The sequence below is a fragment of the Notamacropus eugenii genome, chromosome 1 (assembly GCF_028372415.1).
Source record: "Notamacropus eugenii isolate mMacEug1 chromosome 1, mMacEug1.pri_v2, whole genome shotgun sequence".
Lineage (NCBI taxonomy): Eukaryota > Metazoa > Chordata > Mammalia > Diprotodontia > Macropodidae > Notamacropus > Notamacropus eugenii.
This window is the reverse complement of record NC_092872.1, coordinates 521,103,012-521,121,041: the sequence shown is the minus strand read 5'-3', so window position 1 is coordinate 521,121,041 and position 18,030 is coordinate 521,103,012. Positions and strand designations below refer to the sequence as shown.

The 18,030-nt window shown below is 45.2% G+C and overlaps 1 protein-coding gene across 1 annotated transcript in view; it reads left to right on the top strand.

Annotated features, from left to right (window-relative positions):
- RIMS4 (regulating synaptic membrane exocytosis 4) overlaps window positions 1-18,030 on the top strand; it is a 63,570-nt gene extending 45,540 nt beyond the window's left edge. Inside the window, exons 5-6 of the mRNA XM_072633690.1 lie at window positions 1,543-1,682; window positions 11,323-18,030. Of these exons, the coding sequence (XP_072489791.1) occupies window positions 1,543-1,682; window positions 11,323-11,541 (359 nt within the window). The 3' untranslated portion in view covers window positions 11,542-18,030. The remainder of the gene's footprint in view (window positions 1-1,542; window positions 1,683-11,322) is intronic.

Here is an 18,030-nt window from a genome sequence, read left to right as displayed (position 1 = left end):
ATCTGACCCTGGCCATGCCCTCAGCCTGGGCTAAGTCCTTAGCCCCAGCCATGTCATCAACCTGATGGTGAACTTAGTCATTACTAATTCCAGCTCCCTAGTTAATACCCCTAGTTCTGACTACATCTCTCCCACCTTGATCACGTGCCTGAAGTATAGCTCCTACCAGTACTGTTCTGTACCATAATTAAGTCCTTAAACTTTAACAGTCTCCAGCCCAGTGAATTAACCTAGAACACTAGACCATAGCACCCTCCCCCCTGCCCCTAGGATACCTTTCAACACTGACCTGAACCTAAACCTTGATCTCATCCAGGCCTGACCTCAGCCCATAACCCTGACCTCAACCAAAGCCAATTCAGACCATAAAAGAAGGGAGCTGCTATATAAATGGGAAAAACACTTGATGTAGAGTTAGAAAACCAGGGTTTGACTCTCAACTCTGTAACTACCCCAGTGACCTTGGTTAATTAAACTCTCTAGGCCTCTGTTTTCTCATGAAAGGGTTGGACTGTATGACCTTTCCAATTCTACCACCTACAAATCACACCTGAAACAGCCTTGGTTCCAATCCTGGACTCATTGCTGCTCTGATCATGCCCTTCCCCAGGTGATCAGGCCCCCTGACCTGACCATTTTACTTTTTTTTTAAAAACATTTTTTCAGTTACCAAATATTTTTCTTCCTCTTCTCCCCCATTGAATAAAAAAGAAAAATAAGACAATTCCTTCGTTGGTCTTCTCCAAAAAATCTGACCACATTCACAGCCCCTAACCCTCTACCACTCTAGACTCTGAGGACTAAATGGGAGGAGGGTGGAGCCTGGAAAATCCTGAGGAAGAGAGGAGGACTGGAAGGACTGGTCTCTCCTTGGACATAGGACTATCCTAGACAAAGCCAAAGCTTCTTGTCAGCATCTTCTTCCTAGGGACAACTCCATCAGGGTCCCCCCTCCCTCCCAGCTCATTCCTCTTATTTTCCCCAGTATCACTTAAACCATGCTTGACATATACTGGGCTAGTGAGAGTGAGGAATGATGGGAAATACTGGGAACAAAGAAGAAGAGTAGTACAGAGAATAGTAATGAAGTGTACCGGGTAGCTGCTCTCTTACCCTGCCCAGATGGGTCTACCCAAGGTTATTTTCTCTGTCTTCTTACTACTCATCTTTAGAGACACTCACACCCAGGATCATAGGATTTAGAGCTCAAAAGTACCTTAGGACATAGCATGTTAGAGCTACAAAAGACCTTAGAGACTCATTTGTCAATACCCCTCCCTTACTGCCATTTTACAGAGGAGAAAACTGAGGCCAAGGGGTATAAAAGGACTTTCTCAAGGTTATATGAGTAAGAAGTAGGGAGCTTAGCCCTTATCCCACTTTAGAATCCATCCCTGGTGTCCACCTCCTCCATCCAGACAGAGCATTGAGATATACAAGGAGGCCTTGGCATCCTGTTCTGTCAGGGCCTTTGCCCAACCAGGGAGAGCCAGGGAGCAGGAAGCACCCAACAATACCTCCTGCTCTTCTGCTCTTCTCCAGCGGCCTACATCAAAGCGTACCTGCTGGAAAATGGTGTGTGCATTGCCAAGAAGAAGACCAAAGTGGCGCGAAAGTCTCTGGATCCCTTGTACAACCAGGTGCTCCTGTTCCCTGAGAGTCCTCAGGGCAAAGTGTTGCAGGTGAGAACAGCTCAAGGCTGGGGACTCAGCTTCTGGAGTGTAAGGACCTGGGCTTGGGTAGGGGAGGGATGGAGAATCTGGGCTTGGGGAGCATTGAGTCACAGCCTTTGGGGAAGGGGCATCTGGCCTATAAACAGGCCTGGGGGCCTGGATTTTGGGGCAAGATGATAACCTGGACTATGGGAGAAGTGAATACCTGGTCTTTGAATGAAAGGGAACTGTGGAAGAATTGGAGGCCTGGTCTTTGGAATGTGAGTACTGGGCCTTTGGTAACCTGAGAATCTGAACTTTGGGGAAGATTGGACTCTGGTCTTTGGAGGGATGGGAAGATGACCCAGCTGGAAGAACTGAGGCTCTGGTCTTTGAGGTAACAGGGTTGAAAGGGCCTTAACAAAACACTTAATTTCTGAATCTAGGAAAGGTGAAATCCCTGGATCTGGGTGGGAATAATAGAGGAAAGTTTCACAGAGGAGGTGAAATCTCACCCTTGTAGAGGAATACCAGTCTCCAGTCTCCCTGGCCCCCATTACACAACACTTCTGTTGGTAAGGTGACCATTTTCCTCCCACTCTGACATCATCCCTAGCCTGAGGCCATTGCTTATACTAAAAAAGCAACCGACATTTCTGGGCCACTTTTGAGGGTTACAGAGTGCTTTATATGAATGACCTTTGATCTCCACCATAGCTGGGGGTTGGGGGAGGGTAGGTACCAGAGACAGAGCAGCTAGGTGGTGCAGTAGATAGAGCACCAGTGCAGGAGTCAGGAGGACCTGAGTTCAAATCTCACCTCAGACACTTGACACTCACTAGCTATATGACCTTGGGCAAGTCACTTAACCTCAATGGCCTCATCCTGGGTCATCTCCAGTCATCCTGATGAATATCTGGTCACTGGATTCAGATGGCTCTGGAGGAGAAGTGAGGCTGGTGACCTGCACAGTCCTCCCTCACTCAAAACAAAGTCAAGTGCAAGTCATGTCATTATTTCTCTGATGGCATGGTCTTCTTTGGCAGCGAAGGACGAACGCACAGGTACCAGAAATACTATTGGTCCCATTTTAATGATGAGGAAAACAAGGCTCTGAGAGTTAAATAAGACCAACCTGGGATCATACAGCAACACAGGGTAGAGATTTCATTCCAGCTTCCATCCTGACTCCAGGTCTTTTCACTGCACCACTGCTTATGATTGTTAACAAGGATAACTTGTAGTGGCCAACAGTAACAAACATTTACTAAATGACTACTGTGTGTCAAGTCCTATGCTTAGCACTAGAAGAAATACTTAGTTTATATGTTAGATAGTCCTTGCCCTCAAGTTTACCCAGGGGAAAGAAAAGTTTAGATTTGTGGTGAATTTTCCATGTTGTTCCAAGTCCTGGGCTAAAGTTGGCAGGAATCTCGAGTTACATGGAAGAAGACAACTTCAGGTATAGTAGGGTAGTGCTAGGAAGGCCTTGAATGCCATACAGAAGAGTCTAAATTTGACCCAGTGCAGTTGACTGAGAATACTAGAAATGCTCAGAATGGGCATTTGCCTTCAAAGGGAGTCCATGACAGAAAGGAAAAGGTCTCCCCAGGCTGCTCAGGCTTCTGGGAAGGGCTTGTTCTACCCACTATCTAGACCAAGATTTGGCAAACTAAGGACCTAAGGACCAATCTCAACATGTAAAAACCATTCTACAAAAATTGGAAGCAAATTTTATTTGGCCCATGGACCATGGTTCTTCAAAGCCAGTCCTTGGAAATCTCAGATGGTCAGAGGCCCTCTAGTCCACCTCACACACAACCAAAAATGCCCTAATCGACATGTTTGGTAAGTGAGGGAGAGCCAGGACAACTTTGAGATGGATCTGATTGTTAGGAAGCTCTAACCTACATCACACAGAAGTCCTCCTCTTTGCTGTTTCCCATTGCACCTCGTTCTGTCCCAGTAGGACAATCTCAGGCCCCTCTATGTGACAGTCCTCCACATAACTTGTTAGCTCCTGAAGTCTCTTTTCCATACTAAACTCCCTAATTCCTTCAACACATCCTCAAAGGCATTAACTCAAGGCCATCTACCATTTTGTTCCTCTGGCTACTCTTCAACTAATCAAAGTCTATCCTAAAATGGAGTACCCAGAATGGATGAACAATACTCTAGGTGGGAGTTCACCAGGCCAGAACACAGCAATGACCTCCCTTATCCTGGTCACTATACTTTTTTTAATGACAACTAAGAACAAATTAACTCTTGGTCACCATAACACCCTATTGACTCATCTTAAGCTTGCAGTCCACTGAGACCATCAAATCTTTTATAGAAAAACTATTTTCTAGCTGTACCTCCTCAAAGTTGTACTTATGACATTGATTTTTTAATAACAATAATAATAGCTAACATTTATATAGCACTTCAAGGCTTGAAAAACACTTTATAAATCTTAACTGATTTTATCCTCAAAAAAAAAATACCCCGGGAGATGGGTGCTGTTATTATTCCCATTTTACAGAAGAGTAAACTGAGGCAGGCAGAGATTAAGCAACCTGCCCAGGGTAACACAGCTGGTAAATGTCTCAGGTAGAATTTGAACTCAGATTTTCCTAACTCCAGGTCCAGTGTTCTATTTACTACACCACCCAACTATCTCACATTTTAAACTCAAATGTAATACTGTATTCATCTCTGTTACATTTCATCTTATTAACTTTCATCTATTGTTCAAATCTCCATAGACATTTTGGGGGGGAACTATGTCACCGAATTTATTAGCTCTTCCTCCTAGCTATAAATCATCTACAAAATGCTTTAGCTGACTGTTGAGAGCTGATTGTTAAATTTTCATTGTGAACATTTATACCCCAGAAATTGGCAAATCAGAGTTTGATTTATTGTTTTGCTGACTGTTTAGACTTAAGTAAGTGATGGGAAAAACATGAATAATGCAAATTAAACTTTAAAGTGTGTACTACATTTATTTCCCCCATCTGGAGAGCTAGCTGTCAAACGTTTACCAGCATACCCTTGCATCTGTAACTTTTTTATTAATAAAAATATTAAGCAGCAAGTATAGGCCCCTATAGCACTTATCTAGAAATCACCTTCCCAAGTTGTCATTGAACCATTAATGACTACTGTTTGACTCCTGCCATTCAGTCAGTTCTGAATCTAATGAACTAGACCACATCTTGTCTGCAAGAAAAGTACAAGTTTTTACTAAAATCTAGGCCAACTATGTCTACAGCATTCCCTCACTCCAACAGTGGAGTAAACTGTTAAAAAAAAATGAGGTTAGTTTGATGTGACCTATTCTTGAAGTTGTGCTAGCTTTTTGTGATCATGGCTTCCTTTTCTATGTTTACTAATCACATCTTCTAAAATTTTGTCATTAATCTAATTAAATAAAGTTGAAGTCATTAATCTATAGTTTGCAGTTCCTACATTTTGCCATTTGGGGGGAAATTTTGAGGATATTTGCCCTTTTCCAATCCTCAAGTGTCTCTTCAGTTCTCCATAAACTTTCAGTTCACTGAGTGACTCAGCAATTGACTCTGGTCTTAATACTTAGTCTGGTCAGATGACTTGAACTTGTCAGGAGAAGCAAGGTGCTCTCTTTGCTATCTCCTGACTTATTTGAGGTATTATCTCCCCATTAGTCACATTTTTTCCTGTCCTTTCCTGTCTAAAGATCCCTGTCTTTAGCAGAGAAACCAGAAGCAAATTAAAAGAAGCTAGCCCAGCATTTTCTCAATTATCCATAATCAACATTTCATCCTCCCTGTTCAGTGATCCTGTGATTTTTTATAGAATCATATTAAAGAAATCCTCTCTCTTTTTAAAGCTGCTTCAGTTAATTCTGTGCTTTAGATTAGGCATTATTTTTACAGAACTTCACACTTTTGCATTTGCCCTCTATTTACCTACCCTTGCTTCCACCTTCTCTTAATGCTCTTTAAAAATCTAAGTCTGTTGCTGATCTATACATTTAAATGGGTCTCTTTAGGTAACTTCTCTCCCCACTTTAAAAATCCTCATTAGAATTGTTTTTCTTTGTGTGTATGTCTTGTAAATTCTGTTGTTAAGAATGCCCCAGCCCTTTTGGGGCATCTCCCGTAGATTGTTAGGCTAATTTTTATTTTCCCAATAGCCTGTCATGGAACTCCCAGGATATTGCAGGAAATTTGTCCCCAAAGTATTTTGAGTGAGCATTCAAGGTCAGCAGCTAAACCTAATGTCTAGCTTCAGGACCAAGTCTCCACCCCACCCCCTCAGCCATTTCCATATTTCTCAGACTAGCTTTCATCTGCTTAGGAAGTAACATTGGTTAAGAAGTCAAGAACAGTGTGGGGCAGTGGATAGAGAGTTAGTCTTGAAACCAGGAAAATCTGGGTGCAAGTCTTGCCCCTCACACATATGGGCTATGTGACCCACCAGCAAGTCATCGAACCTCTCATTAGTGTTCTAGGTAATTCTTTTTTTTCTTCTATTTATTTAAGTTTTCAACATTCATTTCCACAAAATTTTGAGTTCCAAATTTTCTCCCCATCTCTCCCCTTCCCCCACCCCAAAAAGCCCAGCATTCTAATTACCCCTATCACCAATCTGCCCTCCCTTCTAACATCCCTCCCTTCCCTTATCCCCATCTTCTCTTTTGTCCTGTAGGACAAGATAAATTTCTATATCCCATTACCTGTATTTCTTATTTCCCAGTTGTATGTAAGAACAATACTCAACAGTTGTTCCTAAAACTTTGAGTTCCAACTTCTCTTCCTTCCTCCCTCCCCACCCATCCCCATTGGGAATGCAAGCAATTCAATATAGGCTATATATGTGTGGTTTTGCAAATGACTTCCATAATAGTCATGTTGTGTAAGACTAATTGTATTTCCCTCCATCCTATCCTGCCCCCCATTTCTTCTATTCTCTCTTTTGACCTTGTCCCTCCCCAAGAATGTTGACTTCTAATTGCTCCCTTCTCCCACTGCCCTCCCTTCCATCATCCCCCCATCCTGCTTATCCCCCTCTCCCCCACTTTCCTGTATTATAAGATAGGTTTTCATACCAAAATGAATGTGCATTTTATTCCTTCTTTGAGTCAAATGTGATGAGAGTAAGCTTCACATTTTCCCTCTTATCTCCCCACCTTTTCCATCCATTGAAAAGTCTTTTTCTTGACTCTTTTATGAGAGATAATTTGCCCCATTCAATTTCTCCCTTTCTCCTTCCAATATATTCTTCTCTCACCCCTTAATTTATTTTTTTTAGATAGGATCCCTTCCTATTCAGCTTGCCCTGTGCTCTCTGTCTTTCTCTCTCTCTCCCTATGTATGTGTGTGTGTTTGTGTGTGTGTGTGTGTATGTGTGTGTATAATTCCACCAACTACCCAGATACTGAAAAAAGTTTCAAGAGTTACAAATATTGTCTTTCCATGTAGGAATGTAAACAGTTCAACTTTAGTAAATCCCTTATGATTTCTCTTTCCTGTTTACCTTTCCATGCTTCTGTTGATTCTTGTGTTTGAAAGTCAGATTTTATTTTCAGCTCTGTTCTTTTCATCAAGAATGCTTGAAAGTCGTCTATTTCATTGAAAGACCATTTTTTCCCCTGAAGTATTATACTCAGTTTTGCTGGCTAGGTGATTCTTGGTTTTAGCCCTAGTTCCTCCTTCAATCCCTAAATGTAGAATCTGCTAGATTTTGTGTTATCCTGATTGTATTTTCACAGTACTCAAATTGTTTCTTTCTAGCTGCTTGCAATATTTTCTCCTTGACCTGGAAACTCTGGAATTTAGCTACAATGTTCCTAGGAATTTCTCTTTTTGGATCTCTTTCAGGAGGTGATCAGTGGATTCTTTCAATATTTATTTTGCCCTCTGGTTCTAAAATATCAGGGCAGTTTTCCTTGATAATTTCTTGGAAGATGATGTCTAGGCTCTTTTTTTGATCATGGCTTTCAGGTAGTCCCATAATTTTTAAATTGTTTCTCCTAGACCTATTTTCCAGACCAGTTGTTTTTCCAATGAGATATTTCACATTATCTTCCATTTTTTCATTCTTTTGGTTTTGTTTTGTGATTTCTTGGTTTCTCATAAAGTCATTATCCTCTATCTGTTCCATTCTAATTTTGAAAGAACTATTTTCTTCAGTGAGCTTTTGAACCTCCTTTTCCATTTGACTAATTCTGTTTTTTAAAGCATTCTTCTCCTCATTGGCTTTTTGAACCTCTTTTGCCAATTGAGTTAACCTATTTTTAAAGGTGTTATTTTCTTCAGCATTTTTTTGGTTCTCCTTTAGCAAGTTGTTGACTTGCTTTTCATGCTTTTCTTGCATCTCTCTCATTTCTCTTCCCAATTTTTCCTCCACCTCTCTTATTTGATTTTCAAAATCCTTTTTGAGCTCTTCCATGGCCTGAGACCATGGAATATTTATTTTAGATATTTGGGATACAGAAGCCTTGACTTTTATGTCTTTCCCTGATAGTAAACATTGTTCTTCCTCATCTGAAAGGATGGGAGAAGATATCTGTTCACCAAGAAAGTAACCTCTTATAGTCTTATTTTTTTCCCTTTTTTGGGCATTTTCCCAACCAGTTACTTGACTTTTGGGTCCTTTGTCAAGAGTAGGGTATACTCTGGGGATCTGTAAGATCTCAGTTCTTCCAAGGTGGCACAATCAAGCGTGTATACTTGTCTGGGAGCAACAAGAAACTTTTGTGCCCAGAATCTGTGAGTATTAGTTTCCTCTCCACAACCACCTGACCTCCAGTTCCACCAAGCCTGCACTGAGGCCTGAGATTCAGACAAGCTACTCAATTGCCCCAGGGGCTTTAGGTGGGGGCAGGGCTGCCATTCAGTGTGAGATAAAGATCAGCTGCTCAATTCCTCCAGGAGCATCAGGTGGGAGCAGAGCCACAACACAGGGCTGAGGTAAGGATCAGCTGCTCAGTGCCTCCAGAGATTTTAAGATCCAACAATAGATGCGGGCTGTGCTGCTATGAGAGTTGCTGCCAACCAATGTGGCCTCTGTCACTGCTGGCTGAGGCCAGAGCTATGGGAAGACATTGCTCCCTTCTCAGCCAGCTGAAAAAATCCTCATACTGACTTTTGGTCCCTGTGGGTTGAGGGATCTGCAAACCTCTGCTACTGCTGCTGGGGATCCCTGCCCCCCCAGGCCTACTCAAGTCCTCCTTGGCTTGAGCCTCAAGGCCAAGCCTGGGTTGGGCTGGGCAGGGCTCTGCTCCACTTCCAGTGTGACAGACCTTTCCTGTTGACCTTTCAAGTCACCCAGGGCTGGAAATCTCCTTCACTCTGTTGTTCTGTGGCTTCTGCTGCTTTAGAATTTGTTGAGAGTCTTTCTTTATAGGTATTTTATGGGCTGTGGGGGAAGAACTAGCGTATGTGCCTCTTTCTACTCCACCATCTTGGCTCTGCCTAGGTAATTCTTTAAGGTTGTCAATGGCAGAAAAAGTGCTGACTTACATAAATAATCACAATTTCCTTACTACCAGAGTGCCCTATGCCAACGAAATCACAGGTCCAGTCCCTATCTCTGCTTTTACATGTGTGAATGACATTTTAGGGGCAACTAGGTGCCACAGAAGATAGAGAGCTGGACCTGGAGTCTGGAAGACATGAACTCAAATCCAGCCTCAGACACTTACTTGCTATATGACCCTGGACAAGTTACTTAATTTCTGTTTGCCTTTTAAATTTTATTCTACACTCACAAAAACCTGTAGTATTGGTAAAAAAAAAAAATGTAATTACCCTCATTTTATAGGTTAAGAAACTGAGACCTCCCCCTAAGAGACTGAATAATTTATTCAATGCCACACAGTAAAGTTTGAGTTTCCTTATATTGGAAAGAGCAGTGAACTCATAGAAGAATAAAGTTCTAATCTCAATTCCAAAACTAATCTACTGGGTTACTTTGGCAAAGCCACATCCCCAGTCTAGAGACTCAATATCCTCATTGGTAAAATGAAAGGGCTGAATCCGATGATCTCTAAGGTTCCTTGCTCTTCTAAGCTGTTTTCTAGCTTTGACGGTCCCTTCTATCCACCTCTGAGAATTCTCTAATCTCTGATTCTAGAGCTGGGACTCCCAGATGCCTTGACCCATACTCTGTCCATTGGACTACATGAGCTCTGCGCCCTCTTGTGGCAGGATGACGCAGGTTCTGAGACTCTTGGGGCTTTCTGTTGAAGAATGAACTGCCTCTCAGGGAAAGGCCATTGGTGACCTTGGGCAGAGGGGATGCTCCTTTGTGCTCAATAGGCCTCAGAGGCATGAATTTCATCTTGAAATATGAAAGGAAATAAATATATTAGAAAGAAGAACAGGACTGAAGAGTGGAGCAGTCAGGTGAAATAAAGGACAGATCTGGATCCTGTTCTTACTAGCTCTGTGACCTTGAGAAACTCTTCTCTTGTCTGGACCTCAGTTTTCTCATCTGTAAAAATGGATCACTTGAAGTCTCAGTGCTTTAGACAGTTCTCTAAGACTATAAATCACATAGCTGCAGATTCATATTGGTAGAGGGAATTTCCTTAATGAAATCATTGATCTGGTCTTTCTTCCCCCTTCAGAAAAAAAGTGGATTATAGATCTAGAGCTGGGAACCTTACAGGTCATCTCACCAACCCTCTCACTTTACAGATGAGGAAACTGAGGCCCAGAGAAGGTGCCTGGCTTCAGGTCACATAAGTAGTAAAGCTGGTCATAATTAGGTTTGAACTCAGATCCCTTGACTCTGAATCTGGCCCTTCCTACTGGACCACACTGCTCTACTTCTCCTCTGTGATAATACTGGTTTTGAGTAAAGCATTTTGAAGATCTGAAAATGCTACAGAACACAAGCTAAGCTGCACAAGAGCCCTTTGAGCTTAGCAGGACAAGAATTTTATCTGCATTTTAAATATAAGGAAACCCAGGCTTGGAGATATTTAGTGACTCTTTTTCTCCTTTTACAGTTAAAAAAGTTGAGGCTGAGGGAGAAGAAGCAACCTGCCCACTGTCATGTACACATTTGTGGCTGAGCCAGGTCTCAGTCGGAACCCATCTTCCAACTCCCAGCCCAGAAATAATTAAAACAACTCACCTTTCTATATCCAGATCTAGAATCCCAGAATCTATAATGTCAGGACTAGGAGACAGCTTATAGTTTATAAAGCACTTCCTTCATAAAAATCTTAAGAGAGAGGTAATTCAAATATTAGGCCCATTTTACAGAGAAGGAAACTGAAGGTCAGAGAAGTTACTCAGATTACCTGGACTCAGATTCTAGCTCTGTTCTACTTATCTCCCTGTTTGACCTTGGTCAAGTCACTGACTTTCTCCAGGTCTCAGTTTAGTCCTCATTGGACTTGGAGTCAGAAGATGTGAGTTGGAGTCTTAGCTCTGCCACGTATTAGCTGTGTGACCTTAGACAAATCACTTCACCTCATTTCCCCCTCTATCAAATGAAGGGGTTGGATGGTCTTTCAGGTTCAGTCTGGCTTATGTGGCAGATCTCTGGTGGAGTAAACCAGGAATGTCTGGAAGGGTTGTACCTGGGGCTTATTTTTTAAGATAGGGGGATGCAGAGAGTGATCACTCTGAGGGTATGGGGGAAGAGGGGAATCCATGCTCAACCCTGCTGTGTATCTGTTCTGCAGGTGATCGTGTGGGGCAACTACGGGAGGATGGAACGCAAGCATTTCATGGGCGTGGCAAGGGTGCTTCTGGAGGAGCTGGACTTGACCACCCTGGCCGTGGGTTGGTACAAGCTCTTCCCCACATCATCCATGGTGGACCCTGCCACTGGCCCGCTCCTCCGCCAGTCCTCTCAGCTGTCTCTGGAGAGCACCGTGGGGCCCTGTGGGGAGCGCTCATAGTGGCTGAACTTGGGGAGGGGTTGCCCAGGGACAATGCCTGGATCTGAAACTCCTGGCACTTCAGATGGAAGCAGACAGGGCTCCCTCCCAAGGAGGGGAGACCTACTCTGTGGGCTCCTCCCCATCCCTTGTTCGGCCCCCTTCCCCACCCTGAGGCCTTCCCTCTCCTAGAGCAATTGGTTTTACCTTTGACTCGGTCACTTCTGGGCCCCCCAGATTTGGGAGTGGGCCTACTGTTCAACCTCTCCCCTTTTTGTGCCCTCCTGGGAGCTGGTTGCTTGGAGCTGTCTCCACTATCCTAGGCCAGGGGCCTGCCTTCCCTATAGTGCCAACCTACCAGCAAGTGTCTTTCTTGTGGCACTTGGCTCCAGTGGCTGTATACTCTGCCTGCAGCCAGTTTGAGAGGAGCCTGGGGAGTTTCCAAGGAGGATGGTGGAGCCAGCCATTAGTCAAGGCCATCTGCACCCAGGAGAGGCCCCAGAACATCAAGGCAGCCTGGAGAGTCTGCCCATCCGTCATCAGGGGCTTCACCTCCTCTCGACTAAGTACCTCCTTCTAGGCATGTGTCCTTCTCGGCCACCACAGGTTATTTGCACAGCTCTTTGGATGTCAGACCTGACCCATGATGACTCAGGATGCAGATGGTGCCTCCTTTCCACAAGGAAAAGATCTCTCACCTGGGAACTAGGAGGCAAGGGTCTCAGTCCTGACTTAGTCACTCGTTAGCTCTGTGTGACCCTAACAAATCACCTCCCTTCTTTGGATCTGTCTCCTACTTTAAAAATGAGGGGTTTAGACTAGATGATCTCAAGACATTCCATTTGTAGGAATTGAGGATGCCTTTATTTAGTGCCCAAAAGGGGCTGCTGCTGCCTGGCCCCTCACCCCCACATCCTGGAGATGCGTGTCTCAGCAGCTCAGAGGCAATTGGAAGCAACTGAGACTCTAAGGGACTTCTATCTCCTCACCCTGCCCCTGGCAGGGGACAGGTAGAGCTGGGCTGAACTTGCTAGATCTCCTAAGGTCTCTCAGCTTTGTCAGTTCCCAGGTGGACCTGAGTGGGCTAAGCCAGGATGTCAAGGAAGGCAGGATTGGGAGAAGTGAGGAGTTGAAGTGTGGCCAGGGCATTCCATGCCAGTCAGGGACCTGGGATAGTCTTAGGAGAACCTTTGGACTCCATGGGTCATCTAGTCCAGCCTGTTGCCTCTGGGCAGATAGTAATCTACCCTCTTCTTCGGGGTCTCTAGGGCCAGAGAACCTCGATTTTACTTTTTAAAAAACACAAAGCAACATCTTGAAATAGGTGAACTGAATGCAAAATAGTCATTTTATGTGGACTCTAGGTAAGCAAATAGAATGGATGGGAGAAGAAGAGAAAAGGTGAGACTAGTGAGTGTTTTCCTTCTCTCTCTCCCTTTCCCTGTTCCCTTCTTCCCCCTATCTCCAGCTGCATGTTGGTTTGGCTCTGTGCCCTGGGGCTCCCAGCTCCAGGTCTGGCCCACTGGCCTGATCCCTGACCCTAGTCATGGGGTAATTTCAGGCAAACTGTTACATGCTGGGTAGGAACTCTCTTTAATGAAGCACATTCCTGCCTCCTTCTGCAGGGAGGGACCCCTCCTCTTCCCTTTTCTTCCCAGCACCACCTCAGTGCTGAGGCTGGTCCCTCTTCACCTCTCCCATCTCTGGCATGGAGAGAGTAGTCTAGAGCAGGACTTTTCCTAAACCTCTCATATTTATAAAGTCCAAGGAGAGGAAATATAAAATCTATCCCAGGTATGTGTATTCTTGGAGAGTGGGGAATGATGGGCCAAATGGGTCTGACTTCTTTTCTCCCTGAGGGCCCCAGAGGCAGCCGGCCTGTCTTTTCCTCCAGAACTTTGAGGAGTGAAAGGGGTCTGGGGAGCTGCTGAGAAAATTCAACTAGTCCCATGGGCCCTGGGTGTAGCTGCTGGGGCTGGTCCCTTGGGGTTTTTGGGGGGTTGGGGTTTGCCCTTCTGGCTTCTTCCCTCTCTCCCACCCAGCCCAAAGAGGCTTTGGCTGGAGGCACAGAATTACATAGTGTTATTTATTCATGTTAATATTCTTCTTATGATTACACATTTATGGGCCACTGGGCTGCGTTTGGGCCTTGGGGCCTGGCCAAGGACAGACCAGAGCATTGGAACATGGGTTCCAAACCAAGTTTTTTTTGGGATTGGATAGAAAACTCAAGGAATCCTTTAAATTGGACTAGAGGGAAGCAATGGAGACAACACATCCTATGGAGCCTCAGTTTCTTCTTCTGTAAAATGCAGGAGTTGGGCTAGATGGTCTCTAAGTTCCCTCCCACCAAATCTCAGATCCTAGCACTCTCCCTGGTCTGTCAGGTTTGAGGGTAGTCCTGCACCTGAGTAGGAAGGGAAAGCCAGACCTAGGCTATGAAGCCTGAGGTTTGAATCTAAAGCCCCATTCTCTTAATACCAAAGTCAGTGGATCTGGGCTTTCCAAACCCAGGGCTCTAAGGGTTTCTAGCTTCTCCTTGTTCAGCCCTCTAGACAGATAGGGTAGGAGGGAGAAGTAAGAAAATTTTCCAGTCCTGGGCCTTTGGGGGCAGAGACTGAAGGGGGCTGTCTAGCCTCGGGCCTTGGGGAAGGAGCCTTCAGCACATCCCCTGGGATAGCTTCTGAGATGGGGGTTTCATTGCAGATGATTTCATAGGAGAGGGGGACAAGGTCAGGAGAGGACTGGGTACAGTAGGAATCTGAGATTTTTATGAAAAAAGATTTCTTTCTCATTTGTTTATTACTCACTGTCAATAGCTGATGTCCCCTCATCCTGGGCTGGAGGTGGCCCTGGGATCTTGAAGGCTTTGCTGGTGATTGGCCCTAGCAAGGAGGGCTTTAAGGCCAAATCAAAGATCTGGGAACAGAATGGATCCGTGGTCTCAGGCCTGGCCTAGCCATAGGGAAAAGTTTCAGACAACAGCAATTCTCAGACACAGCCGTAAAGGGAGGCTGTATGCCAGAATTCCTGGTGCAAGCAGAATAAGCATGGACCCCTGAGGCATTGAAATAGCAACTAGTGGAACCAGGAGATTTCTCCTGGAACCATGTGCTCCATGTATAGACTGTGGCCATTTTTTCTAAGGAAGAGAAGAGCCTCTTGGGGCTGCCAGTAGGAGCTGAGGCTGCCTGGGCCAAGTCCTTCCCTAGAGTCCCAGATGTCCTCCCACCCCCAGGCTGAGAAGGGGGCAGAGGAGACCTATGTGGAGGGGATTTCTGGGGGGTAGTAAAGAGTCTCATCATTTTCCCCTCCAGACCTTGGTGTTGGTGAAGAGGATTTGGCCAATTTCTCCTCCCTCCTGTCTCCTACAAAGGCCTATTTTGTGAAAGAGACTGGGTACGAAGCAATAATCCATCCAGAGGTGGGGTGGGGGCCATGGCCTCAGGACCCCCTCCCCCCGCTGCTTTTCTTGTTCCTTCTGTGAAATAAGTGGCCTCCTGGTGGGGTCTTGAGTTGTATCCTTATCTCCTGTCCCCTCCCCCCCATTCCTGTCAGTGTGTCCTGAGTGTGTTCTGTGCTGGGGTGTATGTGGGGGTGGGGTGGGGTAGTAAACTTTTTGTTAAACTGTAGCTTTGGGAGAGACTCAGTATGAACTTGGCTCCTCCTTGGAACCCAAGGAGGTTCTGGCTGCCACCTGCCTGTCATGTCCTGTCTGTCTATCCTTCTGACACTTGGCAGTAAGAAGAGACTGGTCCCCTAGGGTGGGATGAACTCTGTCCCCTCAGGGCTAGGCAGACTTCTCCCCGTTGTCTGGGCCAGGCCCAAGTGGGGAGTAAATCGAATGTGGCTTCTCTACATTAAAGAGAATAATACTAGTAACAATAATCATTAATAATAAGAGTTGACATTTCTATAGCACTTTCTAATTTACGAAGCGCTTTACATCCATTATCTCATCTGATCTATATAACCCTGTGAGGTAGAGGGTGCAAGTCATGTGATCCCAGTTCTACAGATGAGGAAACTGTGGCTCAGAGAGATAACAGGACAAACCAGTTCACCCAGTACTAAGCGGTAAAGCAGAGCTGACACCTCGGTCTTCTGAACTTAGCAAGGAGGCCAAGTCCTCATGGTCTTGGTCGGATGATGACGGCCCCAGGTCTGCCCCTCCTTCATTTGTAGATCTGCTGGGGCCCCCACAAAGCCAGACCAAGAGTTACTTCTGCTCCATCCTGTCTCCTAGGGGTGCTGCTGGGTTCTCCCCAGGTGGAGACTGGGATCTCTGGCCAGAAGGAATCAGGTATGAGAATCTTCTCAGGCTACAGAGAGAACACCAATTAGCTTTGGAGAGAGCTCTCTTGCCCAGGAGTTACCTCTAACTGAGCCTGCAGAGAACAGGAGAAGGTACCTTCAGCTGGTTCTGGAAATGCTCATCTTTCCTCACATTTGTACAGCACTTTAAACTTTTCAAAGCAGATTCCCATTTATTCTTGTGTGATCCTTAACCATATGTTAGGAACTATCTCCATTTTTACAAAGAGGGAAACTGAGTCCCAGAGAGATTAAAGCAAATCAATGTTATATAAGCCAGTCAGTGTCAGCACCAGGACATGGACTCGATCTTATGCTGAGCAGATGCTCTGGTGAGTGGAAACCTGGGGGAAGCATCCAAGCATAGGCAATAAGAATTTCTGAGTAGTAAAGGCCAGGTCAAAGCAGCTACCCACCAAGCCATGCTGTTACAATTCATTGTTGTGATTTGGATTTAGTCAGAAAACCTACAGGTCCTCTAAGGACCCTTCCTAGCTCCAGGTTCATGGCCTTGTGTGACTTGGGTTTGAACAACAACTGTGTTACTTATTACCTATATCACCTTGAGCAATCGCTTTAACCTCTTTGGGTCTCAGTTTCCCCATCTGTAAAATTAGCAGGTTGGACTCAAGCTCCAAATCCCATGATTCCCCAAGTCAAGACTGTGCAGGGCTCTGTGAAATCGCATCCAGGTCCTTTGGACTGGTGGCAGCACCACTTATATCCCCTGGGGGTGCCAGCATTTGGGCATGTTGACCATTTTCATTTCGCCCAGGCTGGAAGGCCGCTGGGTAGTTGCTTGGCTGGCTCCTTTTGCCCCCACAGGCCCCATAGTAATAGAAGTCTTTTAGTTAATAAGGGTGGAAAAAAATCCAGTCAACACCAATAGGTGTTGGGTGGGATGAGACTAACTCACCCTGAGTGGGGCACACACACATATGGGTAAGTAGCCCAGATCAAAAGGCTTGTGTCTTCCCAGAAGCATCTCATGGGGAGGCTCCATCATCCCCTTGCTGGGCCAGGTTTAGCTGGCTCCCACTGAAGCTCTGTTCACCCCATCTGAGGGATCAGATGTGGTTCACTCACCACATGGGGCTGGGGCCAGATCACCCTTCCTGCCCTGTGGAGCTGACCCCTCAGGTAGGAGGGGGCTCTCCAAGCCAGGCAGGTTAAGGCCAGCAGGATGTTTCAAAGTGAGCTGAAAGAGGTGGGCATCTGAATGAATGAACCCTGAATCAACGGGATCATCAAGAGTGCAGTGCTACAGCACCTGATTTTGCTTTCCGTTCTGCCTCTTAACCTTCATGACCTTCATGATCAAGTTACTTAACAACTTTGAGCCTCAGTTTTCTCATCTGTAAAAATGGGTTGGATTAGATGGCTTCAAAGGTTCCATTCAGCTCAATTTGATTCTATAGAGTTCCCCATCATAGCACTGCTTAGAAGGTCCCTCACTTTAAACAAACATCTAGGCTTATGAATAATCTGAATGGATGAAAAATGAATTATCTCTTGATTTCAAGATTTTCATCAAATCCATTTTCTTACAGCTGAGGAAACCAAGGGCCAGAGAAGGATAAGTCATGCTGACTTACCCATAGTCCTTCAAGTTCATGGCAGAGCTGGGACTCAAACCCAGGTCCCCTGACAAATTAAGGAATCATTCTGCCTCTCAGGTGAAGAAGTCTTCACTGGTTCAGCTCACTGCTGAGGTCTCTGAAATAGAGGTCTTCCGGATGCGATTCTATTTGCAAAGCTCTTTTACATGCTCTCTATAAAAGCACAGTTGTTGCATAAAGCAAGGTCCACCTGCATTTATTTATTGAGTCTGACACTGTGCTACCCTTCCCCATGTCCTCCCTACTTTCTGGCAGCCCACTGGCTCCTGAGACGCTTCCTTGGAACCCTGAGGAAGCTTTGTTGCCAATCTGTAGACGCCTGGGTCCCTAAGTTGGAAGGTTTTCAATCGATGGGGTTCTTTACCCTCTTGCCATGTTTCCACTTCACTCCCTGGGAGCAGGGGTGCCCTTGGCCTTGAGGGGGTAAGGACCTGCTGGGAAGTTTCTCTGTCAGGCAAAGCTGGGCCAAATGGCAAGGGTTTTGGATGGGGGCCCAGGCCCCTGGGTTGGAGTGTCTTATGTTGAGCTCCTGTAAATCATGTTGAAAATTAAAAACATGTTTTTGTTTTTTTCTAAA